This window comes from Delphinus delphis, chromosome 6 (genome assembly GCF_949987515.2).
Source record: "Delphinus delphis chromosome 6, mDelDel1.2, whole genome shotgun sequence".
Classification (NCBI taxonomy): domain Eukaryota; kingdom Metazoa; phylum Chordata; class Mammalia; order Artiodactyla; family Delphinidae; genus Delphinus; species Delphinus delphis.
In genome coordinates, this window is record NC_082688.1 from 27,985,352 (window position 1) to 28,000,631 (window position 15,280).

The window sequence follows — 15,280 nt, forward strand, 5'->3', positions numbered from 1 at the left end:
TTTTTCATATGCATTATGTCTTTATCACACAGTTGCAAATCATGGAACATTACAATTTTAAGTAGCATTTGTGTAGACCATCTCAGATTGCCTAATATTATTTCATTTGATTCTTATAACAACCTTGTATAATGGACTTTATAATTGCTATCATTTGCTTTAATTTCTTGATAAGTAAATTGGGGCTCAGAGAAGTGCAGGGAATTGCCCGAGGTCACATATGTATCAAGTGACAGTGATGAAATAAAGCTCAGGTCATCTGACTCCCAATCATGTGTTTGGATGACGGCCTTTTCAGTGAGCATAGAGAATACAGTAGTGGCTGAGAACACAAGCTCTAGGTGTCAGGTTACCTAGGTTTGAATCCCGGCTTCAACACAGGTATGTCACCTTGGGGCAAATGGCTTGGCTTCTCTGTACCTGGGTTTCCTCATCTCTATAAAAAGGGAATAATAAGACCTACCCCATATGGTTGTTGTGTTATCCCACAGTCACGGTCTTTCTCTCCTGGCTGGGCTTGCTGGATGGATTAATACTGCAAAAATGTCCCGGTCTAAAAGATCAGCATTTGTGGGGGAAGTTTGGCTGGGACCTCTTTTCCACGGCTCCAGTGACATTTCCTGTCATTAACCAGCTCTACCCACATCCCACCAGCCCTATAGGTGCGTAGGATACAGTTCTTCAGGGAAGAGGTAGGGCCGGGGTCACCTTTGAAAGGTGTTCTCGGTCTGGTTCCGTGTCTCTCAGGGCACGTAGTGACAGTTATTTACCTGCTAATTTGCTAGTACACATTATACATATTCAAGTTTTAAAAAAACCCCGCGAAACCTCAAAACATTCTACCAGATGTGATTTTCTGATTTCACCAAAAAGAAAAAGAGCTTACAATGAAATAATACACACTCAGTTTGTGGGCCTGGAAGGTAACACTGCTTTCTTGTTTGGAACCTCAAAGATCGATGAACAAGTGTGTGTTGGATTTTGTATAAGCATTACCCTAAGTCCCACTGAAGTATACATTTTAGGGAAAACTCAGCTTTTTCATCTGATAAGCTATTCTTTCTCAGGAATTATCACAAGCAGACGAGACAGTGTAAGGGAAGTAGTGCAGGCCTTGGTATCAGACAGACGGGTTTGTTTCGATCCTGGCTCTGCCACTTGCTGAGGTTGTGATCTTGTGCAAGTTGTTGAATTTTGACCCAAATCTCTCTGAATCCAGACCATCAATTCTCAGAAATGTTGTGAAATTCCTATGCCTATGGAAGATAGATAAGACTATCTATGTACTTACTGCAACCTTACTTCCTGTTCTCACCACCTTCTAGGGACCTAGCTGGAAGGGCAGAGAGTTAAGGTGAGGCTTACAGAGGTGTCTTGTCTCTAGGAACAAAGGATTGGTATATAATTCTTCCCCATAAATCTTTCCCAGTTTGACCCAGACCCATCAAGGTCCTAATCACTTCCCTGGGTCATGAGACTCCATTAAGCTACTTGATTGTCATCCTGTGCACCAATGCCAAGTCCTTACCCTGCTTTTATTTGCAAATCAGGTGGGACACGACACATGAAGAAGGGTCTTTGCTTCACTCACCAAGGTTTAGACTGAAGCACGTTGTTGGTGTGCTGGACCAACATCACCCTGCCTTTGGTGCCAGTATTTCCTGGAGGTTAAAGGGGAGAATCCCTTGGTCCTTTGAGTATTTGGTTGGTTTACATAAATCTCCCCTGAATGAGGAGCAGCTGACTTAGGCAAGGGACCTTGTTTGGTTTTCCTTGAACTATTAACAGGGAGATAAGGGGATTACAGAGTAAACGTTCAACAGGCCAGAGTCCCTGCAGAGGGTGGCCACAGGGTCCAGATCTTGGTTCATCCTTGCTTTGGATGTTGCCTCTCTGGTTGGAATGTGGATAGAATAAAAAGATAGAAGGACCCCAATATTGAAATGCAAAGTGTAGCAAGTCCTGGCTGTGGGTGAACTTCTGGGGAGACTCTGTTAGCCCATTTGCATGAAAATAGTAAGCTGAATAAAACTGGGTTTCTGCCTGGGGGAGAGGGGGACTGTGTGATGGAAGGAGTGTTCCTGGCTGGGCGAGAGCTAAGGAAGTACTGTTGTAGGCTGGCCACCACAGCGCCTCAGTACGCCTAACGGGCCCATCCACTGAGCCTTAATCTCTGCCAGGCACTTTGCGGCATGCTTTGCTTGTAAAATCTCACTACAGCTCTGCGAAATCGATTGTACTGTTACCACCATTTTATAGATGAGGGAACTGAGGGTTAAGGGGTCCGTGACTTGGCCAAAGTCACTGCTTAGCAAGTTGCAGAGACTGGATGTGAATCCCAGTTGGTTTGACCCTAAAGCCTGAGAAGCTATACGGCTCTCCACTACTCAGAGCCATGGTTCTTAATGGTTGTTGACTCTTTTGGGGTCACAGATAACCCTGAGAATAGGATGAGCGTGGAGCCTCAGCCTTTCTGTCACAGGAATCCACACGTGCTTGGTCTCAGGTTAAGAGCCCCTGGTTCCAGGGCACATTTATCTTGATCCCCGTAAGCAGCCCCATGGCCTTTGACGCAGCACACCAGCCCCTGTACACGCAGTCCTGCTGTCTGTAAGACGGTCCTCCGTAATGAAGGGAAGGGGACAGAGAGGGGATGGCCTGTTGGATGGGGCTCGGTGCTCTGATGGGAGGAGAAGCAGCAACAGCAACTAGCATAGCTTCAGAGATGGCATCTGACCCCAAGTCAGCACGTTCATTAGGTGCCTTTGAGGAGCTTGGGAGCTAGTGGAGAAGGTGAACAGAGGCCACAGAGGACAGTACCAGGGGGACTGAGGAAAGCTAGCAGATAAAGGAGGCCACAGGTGGAAGGGAAGGAGCATGACTGGGATCACAGGAATGTGGGTTCTACCCCCGGTCCTGCCCACTGACTCCCTGAGTATTCATCATCCACTTTATCTTGCTGTGGTTTCCTCCTTCAAGTGTGAAGGAATTGGATTAGGTCCTCGCCAGGGCCCCTCTGTGTCTCTGAAAGGCGAGGTGAGTGGTAGAAGAGGAAGGAATGAGGAGCCAGTACTTGCTGCCCTCCAGGCACCTTCTGTATATGGTCACTTCCCCAAGGCTGCTGTCATGAATCCCACTCAACAGACTATAGCAAGTAGATTAAGAACCGCTATCTGATGCCACATTTCCAGCTCAGGGTCAGATTAGTCCAGGGTGGCAGCTCTCAGGGATGTGGGCAATGGGACAGACAGATTTGGGATGGAGCAATGTTTGGTGGAACCAAAAGAGATAAAGGTTCCTATCAAGTCCCAAATCCTTCAAAGATTTAATGTTTCTCCTTCTGTTTTTCTTCTCCTCTATTTCAACAGGCCACTTTCCAAACAAAGCCATGCCCTCTGCAGGAACACTTCCTTGGGTTCAGGGGATTATCTGTAATGCCAATAACCCCTGTTTCCGTTATCCGACTCCTGGTGAGGCTCCCGGGGTTGTTGGAAACTTTAACAAGTCCATGTAAGTACCGGATCAGGTTTTCATTCCCAAACTTGTCAGTTAATACTTTTCCTTTCCCTTCTCAACCTCCGGGGAATTTTGAATGGTTGGGTTTGAGTGAAGCTTCTTTTGTGACGGTTTGGGTGATAAAGTCCAAAGAATGAGACCAGAGAAAGCCGCCACCAGGATTTAAGACTGTGTGACCTCACTTTGGTGCATTTTAGGAGTAACGTTATGTGGATGAAAGTCCTGTGGTTGGGGGGCTTTTCCTCCAAAAACTGGTTGGTAAGTAGAGAAGGGAGATATAGCACATCAGCTTCATCCGTTAATGAGCAAACACTCAGTAAGCAAACACTTATTGTGTGTGGGAAACAGCTGGTCCAGGAGCTGGGGATACAGAGCTGTGCAGAGGGAGGGGCCTGTCCTCAAGGAGCTCACAGCCAAGGCTGGGAGAGTTTGGTCCTCTCTGCTCTCAGATCACCTCTCTGCCTCCATTGCTGCCCTGTCACACTGCATCGGTCTTTCATCTGCAAGTTTTTCTCAGTCCTGGGTGTGAGCTCCCTGAGGGCCAGGATACTGCTTTCTTCACTTTTGTATTCCTGGCTCCTGGCTTCAACAACAGACATTAGGGCTGAGTAAGTGTTTCCCAAATGAGCCGTTGAAGATTCTTGGAAGGCACAGAACCATGGCATGAGTTAGAAAGGACTAAGAACTGCAGGAGATGTAGCAGGACAGTTTAGAGGAAGCTGCCGCCAGGCAGTCAGGGCCACGTTATAATGTTCATGGACCTTAGGCTTTGTGGCTTTCATGAACCCCTTCTTCCTTGCAACAATATTAAAAATTTTATTTTATAACTGTGTTGGTATAAAGATGAGTATAATCCAGGCTGGATTCATTATCATATGCATTCATTCTGAATTTCTGAATTTTTTTTTTGCTGATTTTAAAAGAAATTTAAACATTTTGTGGACCCATAAGAGTATCCTGGGCCCTAGGCACTGTGTCTGCTGTGTCTTTTGGATAAGTTGGTCCTGGGGACCTGTGTGCATGTGTGTGTGTGTGAGAGAGAGAGAGAGAGCTTCCTGGAGAGGCGGCAACATGGGCTGGCCCTTGATGGCTGGTAAGATTTGGTTGTATGGACACATGAGGACGAGCATTTGGGGCAGGGTTGCTGGTTGGGTGGCTGTGAGCATAGGGTCTCAGTGAAGTTGGAGGAGCGGGCAGCAGGAGTGGGTCAGGGTCGGCCCACGGAGGACCCTGCAGCCAGGCTGGGTCTTCCTGGCAGGTACTTTGTTCAAGCTGGAGAGACAGCTGGCCTAACCAGGGCTTTTCTACTTTTCTTGCACCGCCTGCAGTGTGTCTCGCCTGTTCTCAGATGCTCGGCGACTTCTTTTGTACAGCCACAGAGACACCAGCATGAAGAACATACGCCAAGTTCTAAGGACATTATACCAGATCGAGCGTTCCAGCTCAGGTAAGCAAAAGCCTTCTGTGGATTGGTTCGTAATTGGAAGTTAACCTGCACCAGGGAGAGACAGCAGCCCAGGCGGCCTGGCGCTTGTTCCTTTTAGCTCTTCCCTACGGGGTTTTCCTCCTCAGTGGCTGGGCTGTAAGGCCTCTCTGCAGGATGTATTTGAGAAGAAACTAGGGACTCAGTGAGTGTGCTGGCCTCTTCTGGGGACACAGAAGAAAACCTCTCAGAGAGGAATGGCACCAGCCCGGCGTTAGGACTGTTAGGGGGGCGGCAGGTTGCTGCCAACCTCATTTTTTTGGAGTTGGCCATATGGTTGCCATGAATAAGAAGATTTACAGACGGGATACTTCCGTGCATATAAGAGCAGTTAAAGTTGCAACTTGATTTGGAGAAGTGAAAGTTAAGCATTCATTTCTAAAAGGAAAGTGCAATTCATCTTCCCCCAGGTCATTTGATTTAGTCTGGTGGGTACTTGAACTCTGAGCTTTAAAAAGTGACACCTTTATCTCCTATCCGGGGTGTGCCCCGGGCAGTTTACTGCATGCCATCTAGGAAGCGGCTGAGAGCAGGCAGCTTGCTGGCTGAGGGACTGGTTGCAGAAGTCACCACGGAGCAGCCTCCCGGGCCGTGGCCTACCACGGGGGGCAGGGGGCGGTGGGAGCAGACCCCTGGGTGCAGGCCGTGATGACCTGCGTGGTCTGTAGAGACTTTAAAAGCAGTAACGAAGCTGACTGAGAGTCAGTCTGCTTTTTATCGTCTCCATGCACCGGCGGTTCTAAACAGCATGAGTGATAAATTGCAGCCGTCAGGAGCTAGCTGCTGCCACTGCTCCAGGAAAGTACTTTTTTCCTTGGTTTGGTGTTTGGGAGGAATGGGAGGAATGGGGTGGGCCAGCATTTGCTGAGAGACCTCCCAAGAGGACTCGCCATCCTCTTGGCGAAAGAAGAAATGGTGTAAAGTGCTGGAGTTTAAACCAGGCTTGGATTGGAGCTTTCTCTTGGGAAGCCAGACTGTGCTTTCCCTGGGCAGGAAAAGAGGCAGTGAGCAGGGTGGGATCTACCAACAAAGGGAGGCCAAGCAGTGTGGGGTGGTGCGGGGGAGGTGTCATTTCACATCAGAGACAGGTGTGACTGTGCTTGGGCTCCTGGGTCAGCTTCGAGGAGCTCCCAGCTGGACCACTCCTGGATGCACAGTCAGGCCGGATGCTGTTTTCTTGCCCTATAGGCCCCCATCCTGCACACCTGTCTGTCTCAGCACAGGACACAGAGGGGTAGCAATCACCAATCAAAGCATTAGTCCTTCCTTATCCGCTGGGGGCCCCCTGCCTGGTGGACCAGAGACAGAGTCACGGTTATCTCTTCCACTGCAGAGACAGTGTGACGAAGAGAAAAGAGTGCTACGATGTATTACTTTGTAGCTTGGTGACTTTGTGAATAAGTCCTTTAGACCCCTTTGGGGCCACTCTTCTCATCTGTAAAATGGAGACAGTAGGAGAACCTAGCTCATAGGATTGTTCTGAGGAGTAAGGGAGATGAACCATTTAATTGCTGAAAGACCACATCTGGCACGTAGGAGGCACTTAGTGAACATGAGCTATGACTATTTTGGAGTGGTGCCATCTCGGCCAAGCCATTTAACCTCTCTGAGCCTTAATTTCTTCAGCTGTAAATAATAAGTAACCTGCAATGTGAAATGTAAACCCTAACACAGTTTCTGGCACATAGTAGGTGTTCAATAAATGGGAGCCAATATTACTCCTGTGTGTCAATGATGCATTTCTGAGAACCTGGCCTTGCTCTTCTGCCTCTGCACTGCACGGCCAGAGAAACAGACTATGGATGGGGGCGGGTGTTGTTTCAGATCTCAGTGGGTGCTTCCTTAGACGCAGAGCCACTAGAGACATGAGTCAGGGTAGAGAAGAGAAACCAAACCTGCATTCAAACAACTTTCTCTGCACAGCTCTGAAGAGAGATCTCTGAGTATGATTGTCTCCCATCAAGGCTTATCTCTCCATTCACCCAGTATGGTCTCTTATCTGCCCTGCAGCTACTTCTTAAGTGCTTCCACCTTTCTTTGTCTGTCTTGCAGCACTGAGCCAGGCCTCAGTCCAGAGGGAAGTGCAGTAGAAATGGTGCTTCTTCCGAGGTGAAATCAGTAACTTTTTGCTGAATTTGAATAGCACTCTAGATTTCAGAGAGCATCTGAGGCTGGGGTATGTTGGTGTAGATCCTGACTTGGAGACCTCTGTTTCTCTGCCCTGACACCCCTACTTACAGCATGATGGGCTCAGCTCTCTTGCACTGTCACTCTGTGGATGGGAAGGTTCCTTGGTTCAGAGTCCTGCCCTCATCAACCTTCTCTACCTAGCTGAGGAGGGAGCCTGCCTCTCCCACGGCAGCTCATTTCAGGTATTGGCAGGATACCCAATATTAGAATACTGGTATTCTAATTATCAGAATCTATTCACTGGTCTGCTTATCTCCCAGAGAAAGAGGCTAATCTATTTCTCTTGAAGTGTTAAAAGACAGCTCTTTTTCTTCCCCCTCTCTCTTCCTGAAATCTTTTGTTTTTTCTAGGCTAAATTGGCCTCCATTCCTCTTCTGGAATGTCACCTCCCCCCACCCCCAGTTTCTGCCTCTTCTCTGGTAGGTTGTGTTTCAGTGTGTCTGCGTCTTTGTTGAAGTTTATCAGAAATTACAGCAGTCTTCCAACACAGAGTAGAAAGAGCTTTGTCTCCTTTGCTCTGAGCACCATATTTCTGTTAATGCAGTGAGCTTCTTGGCATCCACGTCACACTGCTGACTCATATTCCATGCGCAGTCAACCCAAACCACAGAGCCTTTTAAACATTCAGTATTGCAAGTCACTTGTTCTCCATTTCTGAATTGTGCTGTTGGCTTCTTGAACCTAAAGGGAGAATATCTATCTCTTTTCTAGTTTACATTTTTAGATTCCCTGTGTCATCTCCTCCTACCCAAACCGTTTTAGATTTTGGTTTTGCCATATGTTCTATTTGCTGCTGCTGCTTGTTGCCTGTCCTGTAGGAATTTGATAAATAGCTCTCTTTGTTCTCATCCAAGTCATTGGTGACTGTGGGACCAGGGCTGGAGGCTTGGATCAGTCCAAGGCTGGAGACTGACAGCCACTTTGGACAGTGCCATTCAGGCTCTTATAGACCTACCAACCCATGTTGTCATCTGTGCTGGGCTACCGGTCTCCTGTGATCTGGTTAGAGGACTCACCTTGTTTTTTCCTTCCACTTCACCTGCTAAATCCATTGGCCTATCCACTGATAATCTGTGGATAGGGGAGTGTCTGCTCAAATACTCTTTTCTAGTCCCATGGTTTTCTGGCCTAGGGCATTGTTTTATTTCCACTTATTGGATGAGACCTTAGAGGCCAGTTAGTTCATTTATAGACAAATGGGTTCATTGATTCAAACGTTCAGCCAGTATTTATTGAACATGTAATATGTCCCAACCACTGTTCTAGGTGCTGGGACACAGAGGTGTACAAAACAAATATGGCCTCTGTCCATACGGAACTTCTGTTCTAGAAAAGACTCTGATCCAGCAGCGGGGAGGGACTTTCCCAAGTTTGCACAGCCACCAGAGGGATATTGTGGGAACTGAACACAGCTAAACCTCTGCCACCCCGTGCAGTGCTCTTTCTACAGAGGTCTCTTGTGCTGTTCTATTAATCTCCCAACTGGGAAGACCACCAGTTTTAAGAGTTAAGTCATAGACAAGTCTAATTATCCTTGAAACCATCCTCATAAGAAATGCATGTAGGAAGCTTTACAGAGGGGCCCCTCACTCAGTTTTCTCATCACTGGAACTTTTTGGACATTTTATTATCTTCTTCCTAAACCGACAACCACCCAGTTGAGTAGGGGTTAAATTAATGTTTGGGAGTCCAGGTGAGGAGCGTTGCTTCTTCTTAAGTCCCTGTCATGACTACGGTCCAATGGAAGTGTACAAAAAGTTGCACAAATTCTCAAAAACTCCAGAAAAAGTGACAGGTCTAGATTCTGCCTCTGTGAGATGCAGTCTGGCAAGAAGGAGTGTTTCTCTGAGTGAGTCTTGTGTGGTATCTGAGATGATTTTGATCAGTACACAGATGAAAACTTTTCATTTTAACCCATCTCAAATTGCAATTTCATGGGTATTATTGCATAGGAGGCTGTTAAATAGGAAAAAATTACTTGAAGTTAATTTAAAGAAGGCATCGTTTTATGTGGATGTGGTGAAACTTGTGAGAGTAGTTTGTAAATGCTGGAAGAGGGCTTCCCTGGTGGCGCAGTGGTTGAGAGTCCGCCTGCCGAGGCAGGGGACATGGGTTCGTGGCCCGGTCCAGGAAGATCCCACATGCTGCGGAGCGGCTGGGCCCATGAGCCATGGCCGCTGAGCCTGCGCGTCCGGAGCCTGTGCTCCGCAACGGGAGAGGCCACAACAGTGAGAGGCCCGCGTACCGAAAAGTGCTGGAAGATTGGAAAATGCTGCTGTAAGAGAAAGCGTTTGGGGCTTTGTATTAAGATTTGTTTTGGGGGAGTGATGTCACCAAAATGGTGAAATAGGTCTTTGCTGACTTTGCTCCCCCCTCACAAGAAGATTCCTTTGGAGAACAAGTTCAGGCTCTGTTCCTCATTAAGTGTGAACCTTGGGCATGTTTTGATTCTTTCTGACCCTCAGTTTACCTGAAAAGTGGAGATTAGCTGCTCTGCGGGTTGTTGAGCATTAAATCAGATGACATTGTAGATGACTGATAGCGAGGTCACAGCACATAGTTGACACGCAATTAATCTGAGTTAGTTTACCTCCCCATCTGCTCCTGGCGGCCTTTTGGCTTTGCCAATTTGTTCATCCTCTCTGGGCCTCAGCTTTCCTTGCCTCAAAATGGGACTTTGGCAAAACAACCTGAACATGTTTCGTCTTGGAAACTTGGTTGGTACTTGGGCGAGGGATCACCTGAGACTGACTGGCGATGTGGGCCGTCCCCTGCCTGTAGCTCCTGGAGGGCAGGGCTGGGCCTTGCTTGTGGCCCTGTCACAAGCATCAGCATGATAGCAGTACAATCAGGCACATGGTAAGCAACCAGTGAATCTTTGTAGAATGAAGGTTAGAGATAATACCTGCCCTTTCTGCTTCACAGTGTATTCTGAGGGCCAAATGAAAGCACCTTGAAAAGTATAAAATCCCAGCACATGTCATTTTCAAGTTGATCCACTGTGTGAACCCAAGTCACCAGGGGTCTCAATTACTAATAATGACAAAAGTTCTTAAGCACAGCCTTGGCTTTCTTTCGTCTACAAGGTTTACCTTCCAGAACTTTACTGGAAGGGCTGCCGTGAACCCAGAGGCTTGAAGTGGATTTACTGAGAAGCTAAAGAAGTTTCACTTTCATAGCCCCCTTCCAAGGCACTGGTAGGGATCTCAGCAATCAAAAAATTGCCAAAGTAGGATGTTAAAAAAAAATATTCTTTTTCTTAAAGAGAGTCCTCCAAACTGTATCAGCCTCAGGCCTCACACAGCTGCAACTGCCCCTGCCAGAGGCTTGGGGGGACAGGAAGGACTGCCTACTTGCTTGGCCTCCTCTTCCAGCCGGGCCTCCAGGTTTGCTCACCACTGCAGCCCACTGCATCCTGTTTGGGGAATCTGGCATTTTCCAGTGGGGTGACCAGCAGGCTGGCCAGAGCTAAGGCCTTCCCAGTAGGGCCGGTGCTGCTCAGATCAGCACTGGGCTAGGGAAGGAGGTATCCCTTTGCTTTCTTACTGTTTATTTCCCGTAGAGCTACTTAAACGTGTTGTTTAGCGATACCTAATGGGCTCATTAGCCTGCTTTCTGCTGGACATTTCAGCTCAAACATCCTCTCTGCCCCAGTGCCTTGCTCCTTCCCCAAATCCTGGAATCCAGACTACAGCTCTCCTTCATCTCTAGGTGGCATCATGGGCCCAGGCCCCTCTCGAGTTTGTATCACGTGTAGTGGTTGAAGACATCCCACATCGCTGAGGTCACGGGTTGGAAGGGGAAGGACTGGAGGAGAGATCTGGGGCAGCACTGCCTGCATCCTGACACCCTGACTTGGGTCTTGAGTTTTTCCATCCCTGTGACATTTTTGCGTGTCAGTGGAATGGCTGTCATTTTCTATATATTCGTGGTACAAATCTGGCTCGTTTGACCTCTTTGATGTGGCTCTGACCAAGACTTTTATGAAATAAGTCCCAAGGGTTATGCTGGACTTTACTTAGGGAAATGGATCATAACTTTCTGGCTGTTGCGTTTACTGGTAATACTGAGAACTCACTGCATGGACCTTTGATTCTGCTTTGATCTTTCAAAGTCAGAAAGACCTGATCCCCTCAGGGCAGGGCAGGCTTTGGAGACTGGCTGTGGCAGGGAGTTGAGGGAAAGGGTTGTAAAGTTAGCATCTTGTAAACATCCACTGGGGCAGTACAGTTTAGTATTAAGAGACTCAGCATACCTGGCAGCCAGACTGCCTTGGTTCAGATCTTGGCTCTGCTGCTTACCGGCTGTGTGACCTTAGATAATTCTGGAGCATCTTTGTGTGTCAGTTTCCTCAAAATGGGGATAACAGTCCTCTCTTAGGGCTGTTGTGGGGAATCATGAGATAAGCACAAAGCATTTAGTACAGTATCTGGCACATCAGGAGCACCAGGCTTAGACTTTACTTCATTGCAGGACCATCATGTGAGGTAGGGAATTTTGTTCCTTTTTGTGCACACGAAGGAGCTGAAGTTCAGAGAGGTTAAGTAACTTGCCTAAGGAAGCACAGCTGGCAAAGGGGAGGAATAGGACTAGAACTTCAGACTTCCATACTCTGCTAGTATGTTATTACAGCCTCAAGAGAGCAGCCCAGGCTAGCCAGAAAAGTTCCCAGGTCACAAGATACTGGGCATGGATGGACTGGGATCAGAGCAGAGACAAGAGGGCTTCTGAGGGAAATGCCAGGCTTCCTCCACGTCCCGGCTTCGTGGTAACAGACATGGGCGGAACATTCCCCAAAGCCCGTGTACAAAGAACATCCTGTGACTCACAGCCACTTCTTCCCTGCCTAAACCCCTTCCTTCCATTTGGGCCGCTGCTGAAATTGAGGCTGCAGCCTCGAACTTTGTTTTCTGTCCTTGTGGGGCCCCCGGGGGTCATCTTGGGCGATCAGTTGACCTATGTGTCAACCTTATGTCACCAAACTGGAAATTCCTTGACATCTTTGGATGAGTGCAATTCACATCCGTATGCACTTATCAAAAGTTCTAATTTGAAGCCTTAGAGTTTCATAGTTTGAAAGTTTCCCAGACCTGTCAAAACCAGGCAGCGTCTCAGAGCCTAGGCTGTTGGTTTCCATCCAGGGTAGGGCTTGGCCCCAGCTTGGTCTGCCATCAGGGGGATTCAGTGCTGCACTGCTGTGTTGAAGTATTGCTTGAACTAAAGCAAATCAAAGGTCAGCTTTACCCAGACAAGAATAGAAAACACAGTTGTACTTGATTCCAGGAAGGCATGTGCCACATAATGTCAGGCTGCCTTTAAAGAGTTTGGGTTGTTAACCTCAACAGCAGTGTTTCATGTCTCTTGCCTTTCCAGTATGAGATTTATTTACCTTGTGGGTGGCAAAGAGCAGTTTGGAAGTCCAGTTTGTTTCTCCTTAAAATCTTCGCATTTCTAGCCCTCTCATCACTGTTGCATTGAGGCACAGGAAGGCAATCTTAGAGTGACACTTTGTCCAACAGACTAAGCTGTACCAGGTTATGATGCCGTTTTACATTTAAATATGTTGTGACTTTCAAGTCTTACGACAGCACCAACTTGGTGTTATCATCCCCATTTTATTGATGAGGAAACTGAGGCTCACAGGGTTACATCTTTTGCCCAAGGTCACAGAGTAAGGCTGTGAATTTAATCAGGGTCTGTCTGACCTCAAGGCTCAGCATCTTTGCACCATCCCATGCTGCCACTTTGCCTTATTCCAGTACCAGGACGCATGTGTGGAGTCACCAGCTTTTGATGCCAAAATCATTATGAAGCATTTTAAAAGAATAAAATGATTCATTTAATTCCTATAGAGCGAAAAGAGCCAAAACTTTGTAAGCCAGAGCTCATTGGGTTCAGATTTACCACTTGCTTGCTCTGTGACCTTGAGCAGGATATTAACATCTCTGGGTCTGTTTCCTCATCTGAAAAATGGGAAAAATAATACCTTTCTCATAAGCTTGTTTTAAGGATTGTAGACAATAATACAGGGACTTCCCTGGCAGTCCAGTGGTTAAGACTCCGGGCAACCAATGCAGGGGTCATGGGTTTGATCCCTGGTCACGCAACTAAGATCCTACATGCCGCACGGCACGGCCAAATAAAGTACAATGGCTGTGTATTAAGAAAGAAAGAAAGAAAGAAAATAATACATCTAATGTATCTGACGCTCGGTACATGTTAATCCCCTTCCTCTGCTGACAAAGCACTACCATGTCCCTTAATATACGTTTTATTAATTTTAAAAGTAAGAAAAACTAAGTAATTTATACCTTATATATATGAACAATTCTTTCTTTACAACCCTGGAAAGAACCCCTTCTCAGCCCCTAATTGATAAATTCATCTTCCCTTCCTTTCCCATGTTCCTGGGCTTCTCAGGGCCCTGCATGCTGATTCTAATCCCTAACTTGTTGTGTAAGGAGCCTCTGCCAATGCTACCTCCCCAGTGTTATCTTTCTTTTCCATCTGGGCTTCCCAAGCCAGCCCGACTGTGTCCACCACCTGCATTGCATTAGCAGAGCTCCTGGCCAGTGTGAACAGGTCACCTCACCCTCTGGGGCCACGGACTCCACTGGCTCTTTGGGGGCCTGGTTACCATTCAGCTTCTTATCAGCTGATGTTAGTCCTCATTCCAGGGGCTCCTGACCACCTCTCCCACCTTGCCCACTTCTCAGTAAGACACAGGTATGCTGTTGCCTTAGCAGATGGATCTGGGAAAGATGTGTCGTGTCTCTTCCCATCTCCTGATTTCAAGGTTGACTGATTCTGGAGTGGCAGAGTGGGCTGGAGGCTCACGGCTCTGCTCACCTGACCCTCTGTCCACCTTCTCTTGGAAGGCAAGGGCAGGGATCCTGTCTTTATACAGCATCTCTTTTATTACAGGCTCCTGCCTTCAAGGAGCGCCAAGAAATATTGCTACTTGGAGCCATAGCTCTAGTGTTTTGGGTTCAGTAGCCATTTAGAAGTTTGTTGAACTTATGCAAGTTCCATTCTATGTAGAATAAGGAATATGTGGTTGCTGACGTTGTGATACTCCCATTGGTCTCAGGAGAAGACTCTGGCTTTCCCGGGACTTGCCACAAAGGGTTCAGGAAGCATGACCCTAAATATTCTGGTTTCTCTGTGGAACCCTTCACATAAGTGTCATCCAAGACTTTATCAACATTTGTTTTGAACTTGTTTAATTTTTCAGCTTGTATTTTCTCTTGCAGTGTGTGTGAGTCAGTATTCACTCAGTGTCGTTAGTGTTTACTTAACCCACCCCCTAGTATGGCCAATCTCCATTTATAGAAAAATGCAGGTTCAGAGAGTCTAAGTGACTTCTCCAAGGCCACATAACTGGAAAATTCTGGAACTGAGAAATGAACCAGGTTAGCCAGACTCCAGAACCTGGGATCTTTCAGGGGTGTCTTGGTGTCCGTCAGCAAGCCCTCACTGTAGAGAAGGACACTTCTCCTGGGTAGGGAACCCTGGGCCCAGATGACCAGCGGGGAGGTCCTGAGGCTGTGTGTACCCCAGGCTCTCGGCCTCCTCTCATGAGCCCTAAGGAGTCACCCCAGGAAGCAGCCAGGTTATCCTGCCTTACCCCCCTCTCCAGAGCCCTGAACTTCCCAGAGAAGCCCTGGTTTTCCTGGGGAGGGTCCAGCCGTCTCAGTGAAGCAGGTGGGAGCTATCCCTGAAGAAGAAAGTAGAGCCCTAGCATCAGGAAAACAAACCAAAACAACAAAAAATACCCCAGAAGACACCTGAGTATGTTTGTTCCCAGCCCTTTTCTGGCAGAGAAATGTTTCGCAGTCCTGTTTAGAAGGCCTGGCGTAGGCTGAGTCAAGCCAGGGGCGAGAATCTGGCCGTGGCCCCTCCAGGCCATTGACAGGGTCAGGGCTGGGAGACCCTCCTGGGGTCCTTTAAAGAAGAGTATTTGGGCCTGGGAAGCTGATGTGATCTCTTTCTCGACTTCTTTTTTTTTTTTCATTTGCCTCCTCCACCCACTTCTCAAGCAGCTGATCCTGTGGTTTCTTTTCATGTTGAACAAAAGAGACTACAGCGATC

At 47.5% G+C, this 15,280-nt stretch overlaps 1 protein-coding gene across 4 annotated transcripts in view; it reads left to right on the forward strand.

Annotated features, from left to right (window-relative positions):
- The window catches only part of ABCA1 (ATP binding cassette subfamily A member 1), a 135,922-nt gene that overhangs the window by 32,230 nt on the left and 88,412 nt on the right, over positions 1 to 15,280 (forward strand). For all 4 annotated transcript variants that reach the window (XM_060014401.1, XM_060014400.1, XM_060014403.1 and 1 more), the window contains exons 4-5: positions 3,369 to 3,510; positions 4,845 to 4,963. In XM_060014401.1, the coding sequence (XP_059870384.1) occupies positions 3,369 to 3,510; positions 4,845 to 4,963 (261 nt within the window). The remainder of the gene's footprint in view (positions 1 to 3,368; positions 3,511 to 4,844; positions 4,964 to 15,280) is intronic.